General features: G+C 36.4%; 1 protein-coding gene across 3 annotated transcripts; it reads left to right on the plus strand.

Moving 5' to 3' along the window:
- Positions 1-1,022: 1,022 nt before the first annotated feature.
- LOC111392187 (phospholipase D gamma 1-like) lies at positions 1,023-11,215 on the plus strand. Of its 3 annotated transcripts, none has more exons than XM_023017458.1 (11): positions 1,023-1,260; positions 1,576-3,454; positions 4,129-4,245; positions 5,701-5,895; positions 6,837-7,085; positions 7,180-7,248; positions 7,331-7,478; positions 8,213-8,361; positions 9,410-9,580; positions 10,392-10,589; positions 10,701-11,215. In XM_023017458.1, exons 2-11 carry the CDS (start codon positions 1,712-1,714, stop codon positions 10,992-10,994), a joined length of 3,333 nt encoding a protein of 1,110 aa, XP_022873226.1. In that variant the 5' UTR covers positions 1,023-1,260; positions 1,576-1,711; the 3' UTR covers positions 10,995-11,215. The 3 variants fall into 3 exon arrangements, with proteins under 3 accessions (XP_022873226.1, XP_022873228.1, XP_022873227.1); XM_023017460.1 differs by lacking the exon at positions 1,023-1,260 and adding an exon at positions 1,278-1,362; XM_023017459.1 differs by lacking the exon at positions 1,023-1,260 and adding an exon at positions 1,279-1,474.
- The last annotated feature ends 202 nt before the right edge of the window (positions 11,216-11,417 follow it).

Below are 11,417 nucleotides of genomic sequence, written 5' to 3' on the forward strand. Positions count from 1 at the left end.
TTTGATACCATTCTTATAAGAATGAGAATGAAAAATATAGTCGTTACGGACTCACACAAGAGAGAAGTCAAATATAATGGCTTGATATGATGAATTACGATCATATTTTTCATTTTTGTAGCCAAAGAATGAGAAAGAAACGGGACCTCTGTAATACCTCTTGTTAAGTTTACACAGGAGCTTATTGTTTTCCCTTAACAATTATAATTAATTGCTATTTCAATTTGTGATTTTTAGGTAGGTATTAAAATAAGAGTTTTAATAAAGTTTAATAAAAATTAATTAAATATATGATTAACAAATTAGAAATCATATAAAATATATGATTAAGATTAATTGTTGATTTTAACTTAAATTAATATCTTAATTTTAATTCCCAACCAAATAGGGACTTTATATTTTTATATATTTATTATGTTATCTATTTTTTATTTTATTTATTTTTTTATGTGGTTTTATACTAAGAAAATTAAGGTTTCACCAATGTATTATATTAAAAAAATTCTCAAGTACTGGGGCCATCATCAGTTATTTATGATTAAGCATATATTTGACTCATATCTATAAATTATGAATTTGTTTAGTGGTACATAATGGGGTGTATCGAATGGTGTACACCCCCACTCACATGGGTGTGGGATCCATGTGAAAGAAATGATATTTTATTCGAATGAGTCCTTCGTCCATATGAATGAGGTGTACACCATTAGGTACACGTCGATATACCACTAGCAAAATCGATAAATTATTTATAAATATTTTAGACATATTTTATTTATACATTTTGAGTTATTCACAATTATTATCGACATATTCATGACATATTTCTTATTAATTTCTAATTTGAATCGTTTATAAATGCATTCAAAACATGCTTCCATAATTACAACGCCTTGAATTGACAAATTCTCGAGTTCAATATCTACTATATTGAAATTGGCTTTATTCGACTAAAATATTGTGCGTATCAATGATGCAATCGTTTTGACATAATTTGGCATCATTTCTATTTCTTGCCATCCAGTTTCAAAACCTAGGCAAAAATACGCGTAGAAAAACCAAAGCAAGTGCCCTTTGCCTTTCCGCTACCAATAGCCAATCAGGTGGCTCCACGTAATCATGATGAACCAAGCAGTCAGCTGGTAACCGTTTGATCTTGTCCAACGTATGGGTCTCCGAAGCATACGAACAACATTCTGAAACCTGGAAATAGCTGTATTAGGTTGTCTTCTTCAGAGAAATTTCGAAAAGAAAATTTGGGTATGTAACGCTTCACTATTTACCTGTTATTTACATAATTTCTATTTCCTCATTCGATCTATATATTCTGTGATTGTTTATGGTGGAAAACCCCATTTAAAGGTGCAATCTTGATCAAATTTACCAGATATTAAGCTCAACAAGTATTATATGAAGCATATCCTCGAGTATTGAAAGAATAAGCAAGAACCCATTTGATCTTTTTGCATAATCTGTAAAGATTTTTCGTCTTGTTAATCAGAATCCCATTGGAAATTGCTTTTTTATTGTCTTTGCCAGTATCTGAATCGTTTGTTCATTTGTATTGTGATGCAGTTGAGTCTTGATCTTTGTTGGATCTAATGCGGAGCCCAAGTTGATATTTTTGCAATCTCATGAGATTTGTGTGATTCAATTGTAATATTTATCCTTGTAGCAAACAGTCAGAAGTTAAGAAGATTTGTATGTGTTGATGGATAACAACAATTACCATTCCCCGCCTCCATATCAATATGACACCTATAACTACCCTCATGTTCCACCCCCTCCAAATCAACAAAACCCAGGTCCTAGTTCCGGTCCATACCCCGGTCATCCTACTCCGGGCTCTGTCCCATATCCTTATCCACAGTATTCTCATTATCCGCCCCCACCCTTTTTCAACACTTCAGGTTCCGGCCCTTTAAATTATCCGTATCCAGGTCCACCGCCACCATCTGCGCCTCCTGTGTCTGGACCTTTAGATTATAGTTACCCCCCATCCTCACATTCTACCCCCATCACTCACCAGTTTCATGGATATCCACCTCCTCCACCAACGTCAACCCCACCTCAGTCAACCCTTCAATCATATGGTAGTTTCCATTATGGTTCTTCCCATTATCTCCAACATCAAAACTCCGGGCCATTGCAGCCTCCAGATAATCGACCCAATGTACCACCTAGAGTTAGTGGTGAGTACTCTAGTCACTACCACTACCAAGATAGTTCATCTTCTGTGAGTGATCCTATGGGAAATTATGATCACGTCAATGACGGTTCTATGACTCGCCCTTCAATTTATCCGTCTATCGATGATCTCATGGAAAATGTTCATTTGTCTGATAGTCACGTTAAGCCTTCGGCCCCTGCCTCGCCTCCCGCCCCATCAGCCTCGTTGCCTAGTTCCCCTCCTAAATATCACTCTGGACCCCTGCCAATGACTAATAAGTATAATGGTATGGGGGCTATATATGGACATCCTGATTCCTTTTCTCGATGGGAGACATCTTCTTCAGGTCAGATGGAGCAACCTTCTGTTCCTGCCTCATCGCATTCAACCACTCATGTCGAGACATCACATGCTCAAAATATGCAGCTTATGGCAACTCCATCTCCTAAAGTATCTTTGAAAGTTTTGCTCTTGCATGGAAATTTGGATATTTGGGTATATGAAGCGAGAAATCTTCCTAACATGGATATGTTCCATAAAACTATAGGAGATATATTCAACAACAGTAAGATTACAAGTGATCCCTATGTCTCCATCACAGTAACAGGTGCTACAATTGGAAGGACTTATGTGATAAGCAATGATGAGAATCCTGTTTGGACGCAACATTTTAATCTTCCAGTTGCTCATTATGCTGCCGAAGTTCACTTTGTAGTGAAAGATAATGATGTTGTGGGATCACAACTCATAGGGACAGTGACGGTTCCGGTGGAGCATTTATATAGTGGAGCAAAAATTGAGGGGTTCTTCCCAATCCTCAATGCAAGTGGAAAGCCCTGCAAGGCTGGAGCTGCTTTGTATATCTCTATTCAGTACACCCCAATAGAGCATTTAAGCAACTACCATCATGGAATTGGAGCTGGTCCTGATTATCTTGGAGTTCCTGGGACATACTTTCCACTTAGGAGAGGTGGAATGGTCACTCTTTATCAAGATGCTCACGTTCCTGATGGATGTCTCCCAGTTCTAAAACTTGAAAATGGGATGCAATATGTGCATGGAAAATGCTGGCGTGACATCTTTGATGCTATACGTCAAGCCCGCCGTTTGATTTATATTACTGGGTGGTCAGTGTGGCACAAAGTTAGACTGATTAGGGATGATAATTCCATGTCAAGTATCACTCTGGGGGAGCTTCTGAGATCAAAGTCACAGGAAGGAGTGAGAGTTCTGCTGCTTGTATGGGATGACCCTACGTCAGGAAGCATACTGGGCTACAAAACTGTAAGTTCTTATATCATTTGAGACTGTCATTGGATAATGTATCTGTTTATCAAAGTTTGTCAATATAACTCCAAATGATTGAGTTTGTGTTTTATTGTCGCAAGAATCCTACATACAATGCTCGAGTGAAAGAACTTTTGCCTATACTCATAAAATATCACTGCAGACTATGGACATGGTACCTTCTTCACGTTCCACCTCTGGATGTAAAGCACAAATCATGAAGATGTGTTAAGTTAAATATTATTTTAAGATGTGATACATTTAATTATAGTTTGTGCGAGTATAGAGAAAGCTTTGAAGCCATCTTTCTTTCAAAGTCAAATAGTTTAGAAGACAAGTTTAATGTTTGCTCCAATAGATTATAAACTTCAGTTAAAACTATCGAAATCATAATAAGACCTTCCAGGTGATTTATTCGTTTAGAGAGAGGAAGAGAAAGAGCTCTCGCAACTTTCCCTCTATATTTTAAGAACTATGGCGTATTTCAATATTCAATTTCCTCCATTTAGCTAAATTGATAGAATGCTTCTGTTCTAGAGACCTCAGGTTTCTGTTATTATGCAGTTGAAACTATTTTTTCTTGATTAATTGTTTTCCTTCTAAAATTTGCAAAATGATATTCTTATTTCTAATAATCTCCTATTATTGTATCACAAACTTGACCTATTCAGGATGGAGTCATGCAAACTCATGATGAAGAAACTCGCCGTTTCTTTAAACACTCTTCGGTGCAAGTGCTGCTTTGTCCTCGTGTGGCAGGGAAGCGTCACAGTTGGATGAAGCAGAGGGTACGTCAAAGATAAATAATATTTTCCTTCTTACAATTTTTTTTTTCCAGTCATCTACGTCAACAAGCTTACAAAGTTTATACATGTTGTCATTACTATGAAATTCTGGATTCTGCAAAAAATTTAGCACTTGAACTGTGATATGGACTAACAGGTCCAACATAGGATAGGTTCTTCCTCTTTGTCTCTGGCATAATTGATGCATATTTATATTGAACTGCCGCTGATGGACGATGATTTCTATTTCCTTCAAGAATTTGTCATACTATCGCTACTTGATGAAATCTCACTTTGATAGAACCTCTATCTTCCTTACATGACAGCATCTTGTAGTATGCATAACCAAATGATCATGTTCCAACATTTAACTGACGAAGAAAATCTACTTCCTTTCAAAAGGGATATAACTAAGAGAAAGGGGTGAAGGCGGGCAAACAAGATTATTTGTCATGTAAAATCAGTTGGATGGGATTGACCTTTTCTTGTTCAGAGATCGTCTATGATGGGATTTAGCTTTCCTTATTGGAAGCTCATCTATAGCAGCAAAAGATATTACTAATAGGATTTTGGTCTTGTGAGCAAATACTCTATTTCATGGAGAACTGTTTAGCCTGCCCCTGTAGTATTGTGGGAAAGGGATAATAGATTATGCACTCATCTGCATGAAGCCATCAAACCCAAAAAAAGTTCTATTTTGTGGAGCGAAACTTCTACTATTAGAGTCTGGAAACAAGAATCAACAAGAACAAAATAAAAATAAAAATCAGTGCTTACATGGTTCCACACTAATTCCTCAGGTGATTTCTAAATTTTAATCAACTTCGCATTTAGAAGATAATTTTATTTTATTTTTTATTTTTTTTCCCGTGTTATATTTGAGTTGTGAGTTTATGGATATTTCTTACTCATACTATTTTAGCATTTCATTGTCAAGGTTTTTTATTTTCATCTTTGTAACTGTTATGCTAGTGGTTGGAATGAGTTTGTTTTTATATATATTGCTTATTTTTAGTTTGCATTAAATTCTTAAATTTCTATAGCTATGATCTTCGTAGTTTGAAGGTCGTTGCGAACCGATGAAGCATTCACTTCATATATAGTTGTGACGAAGAGAGAAATATTCCAATCTATAATCGTTCTTTGATCTGTTTTTTAACCTAAAGAACTTAGATTTGGTTATGCTCTGTATTTTGCATTTTTAATTAATTTTTTTCTTTTATTACCCTAAGATGCTTTTAACTTGCCCTTTGCATTGGCAAGGAGTAACAAATTACATTGAAAATCCCGTTGCAAATATCAATGATAAGTAAATTTCTCTTGCAAATAGAACTGAAAAGCTTGACAGTCCAACTTTCAAACTGCAGTGGAAGTTTGCCTTTATACTATCGTTTGATACTTTATTGTTTTAACCTTCAAATTCCGAAGTTAATAATAAAGTTCCACATTCTTGATCAGGAAGTTGGAGTAATTTATACCCATCATCAGAAGACTGTGATAGTGGATGCTGATGCTGGAAATAATCGAAGAAGAATCACTGCATTTCTTGGAGGACTGGACTTGTGTAACGGGCGATATGATACTCCTCAGCATAATATATTTAGGACTCTGCAAACTTGGCATGCTGATGACTATCATAACCCCACTTTTGCAGTAATTCTTTTACCTTAAATAAATTTTGCTGCTGTACGTGTTGAAATGTTGATGCACTATATATTTTATCAATCAAGTTAAAGCAATATGAGATTGTTTGAGATGTATTAATGTGGTAAAGTACCAAAGTTTTAATTGCCTAGAGCATCTCAAAATTATCAGCTTCATTTTACCTTCTCCCATTACCGAATGTCCATAACAACAGAGATGATAACACCCCCCCCCCCCCCCCCCCCCCCCCCCCCCCCCCCACTTTTGCAGTAATTCTTTTACCTTAAATAAATTTTGCTGCTGTACGTGTTGAAATGTTGATGCACTATATATTTTATCAATCAAGTTAAAGCAATATGAGATTGTTTGAGATGTATTAATGTGGTAAAGTACCAAAGTTTTAATTGCCTAGAGCATCTCAAAATTATCAGCTTCATTTTACCTTCTCCCATTACCGAATGTCCATAACAACAGAGATGATAACACCCCCCCCCCCCCACCCCCCGCACCTCCTATAGCTTAGGGTTCAATGGCTCATAAGAAATCAAGGATTCAAGTGGCCTGAGCTTGAACTTTACTCAATTACTATTTTTTTTAGCTTTCCTTTTCTTTGCCAATGGAGGGGATTCAGTTCCTCTGTCCAACTTTGTTCTTCTTTTTTAGCAGTTATAGCAATCCAAAACTTTACCGATTCCCTATTCAGTGCAAAAGGAAGGCAAAATAATCGGCCAAGGCCATGCCCTTATAAATTTTAGATTTGTTCATAAGATCATAAAGCGATATGTGAAGCTTTAACTACTTCGGTTTGCCAATTATGTCATTGTGGATGCTCTGAATAGTGAAAGGAACACACAATCTAATGAAACCATAATTCTCTGTTAATAAGAAAATGAAGCGGCATTACTTTGATACCTTTGCTTATATGTTGATTCATATTACTCCCTGAACAGGGTAGTGTTACAGGTTGCCCAAGAGAAGCATGGCATGACTTGCACTGTAAAATTGATGGTCCAGCAGCATATGACGTTCTGACTAATTTCGAGGAACGTTGGTTAAAAGCTGCAAAACCTCAGGGAATAAAAAAATTGAAGATGTCATATGATGATGCTTTGCTCCGACTGGAAAGGATACCCGATGTACTGGGGCTAACTGATGCTCCTTTTGTTAGTGATGATGATCCTCAAAGTTGGCATGTTCAGGTGAATCAGTATCAAAGAACTGTGAAAAATGAGGTTTCACTTGATTTATGTGATGAAGTTTTCTGATCACTGTTCTTCTATTTATCTTATCCAGGTTTTTCGTTCGATTGATTCAAACTCCGTCAGAGGCTTCCCAAAGGATCCTAAAGAAGCTACAATGAGGGTGAACTATAATAAATATCATAAGGTTTTTTCTGGGTTTGCAAATTTTCTTCCATAAGCATTAAATCGTGTGTTTGTAACAGAACCTAGTATGTGGGAAGAACGTACTTATAGATATGAGCATACACACAGCGTATGTAGAGGCCATTCGTGCTGCTCAACATTTTATTTATATTGAAAATCAATACTTCATCGGATCCTCGTACAACTGGAGTACAAATAAGGATGTCGGTAAGGAACTGTTCTTCTTTGCAGTTTGTATTCTATTCCAAAATATTTGGAGGCCTATGTTATATACTTTGTCAGCCAATTTTTTTCTGAAGTATAAATGGCTATAGCTTGCCAGTCTGCCTGCTTGAAGCTATTCGTCCGCTTAAGCTCACATGATTATGAAGATTGAGTCTTCTAGCCCCCTCACCCCACCATCCGTCAGCATGTCATGAGAAGTGAATTTTACTGGTTTGCAATTTTCTTTTCATTTGTTACATGGCAATTGAAGACTCGCACAAACCGCTTGAGATGGATGTCAAGAAGAATAAACTGATGCACAATTTGATATATTTTTTTCTAAAGTTGCACTTTTTCCATGCACAAGCACTATTTGTTCGTTGCCCATTTTGAAAAGATTCATTACCTGCTGGACCATGGATTTGTTCACATTGATACATGCAACAAGCACTAGAAACATACCTCAGGAATGGTATACAAGATTCAATGGCCCACAAAATAAATAAAAAAGATTTAACAGCTGCCAAGTTCGAAAAGGTACAACACTTTTTCAATGGTATCACATATATTGAACAATACATGCAAATAAGTTTCGTGCAAAAGTATATTACTACCTTGTCATATTTTAGTTTTCTCAGGTGACAATTTGACTGCCCACTTAATATACTGCTTTTTGTCCTGTTAGTTTCAAGTCTTCTTCTGATGTGAAAAATTTAGAAGCATATTCTACTTTGCAGGTGCAAATAATTTGATTCCGATAGAAATTGCCCTCAAGATTGCCAGCAAAATAAGGGTGCATGAGAGGTTTGCAGCATATATTGTCATTCCAATGTGGCCAGAGGGTAATCCGACAGGTGCTGCTACTCAAAGGATTTTGTTTTGGCAGGTGTGTATTCCCAAGTTTACACTTACATTTTCCATTTACTTTTTGTACTTATTGGCAAATGTCAGCAAGCAGAAGATAAAGGTTCTGTTGGAGTGGTTTTAGCCTACGTTTAGACTCCATTAAAATGAGTTTTTGGGGAAAATGTATTTTGGAATGGTGATTTTTGGAGAATGTGGTTAAAAATAAGGAAAAGTTTTGGATTTACATGTAGTATTATTTTATGGGAGAATGTGTAGTTAACCCTGAAGGATAGCTTAGTGGTTAGACTTTGGTTTGCTCCCGAATGGTCACCAATTCGAGTCTTCTCAGGGCCACTGAGGTGAGTACCTGACTGTAAATTTCAGGACCTCGTGAGATTAGTCGAGGTGCGCGTGAGCTGGCCCAGACATTCATGGTCATCAAAAAAAAAAAAAAAGGGAGAATATGTAGTTGAAAAGGGGTTTGGAATAATGGAGCCCAAACAGGAGCTTAATTTTCATATTTGGAATGAATTGATTGTTGGCAAATGTCAGCAAGCAGAAGATAAAGGTTCTGTTGGAGTGGTTTTAGCCTACGTTTAGACTCCATTAAAATGAGTTTTTTGGGAAAATGTATTTTGGAATAGTGATTTTTGGAGAATGTGGTTAAAAATAAGGAAAAGTTTTGGATTTACATGTAATATTATTTTATGGGAGAATGTGTAGTTAACCCTGAAGGATAGCTTAGTGGTTAGACTTTGGTTTGCTCCCGAATGGTCACCAATTCGAGTCTTCTCAGGGCCACTGAGGTGAGTACCTGACTGTAAATTTCAGGATCTCGTGAGATTAGTCGAGGTGCGCGTGAGCTGGCTCAGACATTCATGGTCATCAAAAAAAAAAAAAGAAGGGAGAATATGTAGTTGAAAAGGGGTTTGGAATAATGGAGCCCAAACAGGAGCTTAATTTTCATATTTGGAATGAATTCATTATTACATGTTTATCAATAATTAGCTATCTGTTAACCAGTGTAGTGCTTTTATATTTCTTATTTTTACATTTAATTGACGTAGCCTTTTGAACTCTTATTCCAGCATAAAACAATGCAAATGATGTATGAGACTATCTACCAGGCTCTAGTGGAGGTTGGACTAGAGAATTCTTACTCACCACAAGATTACTTGAACTTCTACTGTCTTGGCAATCGTGAGGCTCTTGACACAGGTTATCCCTCCGAGCGTCAAAGTGCAGCTAACACTCCTCAAGTACTCATTCTATCTCACTTTTACATATAAATATATATAAACTTTATTTTATTTTATTATTTTTTGTTGGTGATATTCCCCATAAGAATCATGCTATGTGTACACTTAATTTGACATTATTTTTTACATTGCGCCATGTCGAAGTATGAGTGGACAATTTTAAAATAAAACACATTTTCCCGTCCATTTCAATTTGAAATGAATGGAGCGTCAAGAAGGATGTATGGGAATGAATGTACAAGTGGCTTTCTCCTCTTCATAAATGCCCTCGTTCAAGATGAAATGTATATAATGCATCCCTTATCTAAGATCTTAAACTTTTAGATAAGGTAATTCAATATGGTATTAAAGCAAACACAGAGTAGAGTCCTAAATTAGAGTCCATTCGGTCTCTGCAACCCATTTATGAAAATTGTGTATGTATCAGGATTTTGATAAAGAATTGAATAAGGCCTACCCATGAGTGCAGTTAAAAACTGAATTTTAAAATAAATAAATCTGTAAATGTGTCCCCTCTCTAATAGCTTAACATTTTGAAGGAGTTATATAAGCCACCTTCATAGGACTTTTGCTCACAAGATATGATTAATGACTTAATATTCGTTTATTATTAAATGTTGTAAACTACTGATCACGAGACATCGGGTACTTGTAAGAGATTTGTTTGACTTTTATTTTGAGTTATTGCTAGCAAATTTCATAACTCTGGATTTATTTCAATCTCTTATGGTTGCCTACACCTCGATCTTCTTAGTTTTGGTAATTTTATTGAAAAGGTACACATGAGTTCCCTTCAACGTATTTGTTTCAGGGACTCAGTCAGAAAAATCGAAGATTCATGATTTATGTTCATTCGAAAGGGATGATTGTGGATGATGAGTATGTTATTTTGGGGTCTGCAAATATCAATCAACGTTCCATGGAGGGTACTAGAGACACAGAGATAGCTATGGGAGCTTATCAACCCTATCACACATGGGCAAGAAAACAATCGAGCCCACATGGACAGGTAATTTTTGAGCAACATTTGTAAATGATGCGGCTTAAATATCTGCAACTTAGAGATCAAAACTAAATACTGTCATTTGACTGTGGAATATCTCGGTATCCATTTTTTTAGATTTATGGTTATAGAATGTCCCTGTGGGCCGAGCATCTTGGAGTTTTGGACGACTGCTTTACTCGACCAGATTCTGTAGAGTGTGTTCGGCGAGTTAGACAAATGGGCGAGGCGAACTGGAAGCAATATGCATCTGATGAAATATCAGAAATGAGAGGACACCTTCTGAAGTACCCAGTTGAGGTTGATAGGTACGGCAAAGTGAGTTCCCTCCCAGGTTGTGAAACTTTTCCTGATGTTGGAGGTAATATAATTGGATCCTTCCTTGCTGTTCAAGAAAATCTGACCATTTAAATCCTCCATTTCTCATTATTTGAGAATGGAACATCAACAGCGAATGAACTCTTTAGCATTTGTAATTTTCCGCAGTTGTGAATAGGAAATTGTGATGATGTTCATAGCAGTTGTAAAGCATAGTTTTCAACTTATCTATACATACGTTGTATCTTATAGACTATTTTCATGTTATATTGACACCTGTTAATTTAAATAATCAAGATGTTGAAATTTGTTAAGAATGTTGACAAGATATGAAAAGTTTTAGCTTTCACATTCCAGGATATTGCAGGTTTTGCATTTTATCCCAATGCATAGAACATTAGAATTCATAAAAAGTACACTATTTCATTAGAGTGGAGCCGTAACAGGGGGCTCGGCACGACCAAAAAAGAGTATCGTGTCGATTCCACAGGCAGATGTCCTGACTCTGGATATCCG

This window comes from Olea europaea, unplaced genomic scaffold, assembly GCF_002742605.1.
Source record: "Olea europaea var. sylvestris unplaced genomic scaffold, O_europaea_v1 scaffold897, whole genome shotgun sequence".
Classification (NCBI taxonomy): Eukaryota; Viridiplantae; Streptophyta; class Magnoliopsida; order Lamiales; family Oleaceae; genus Olea; species Olea europaea.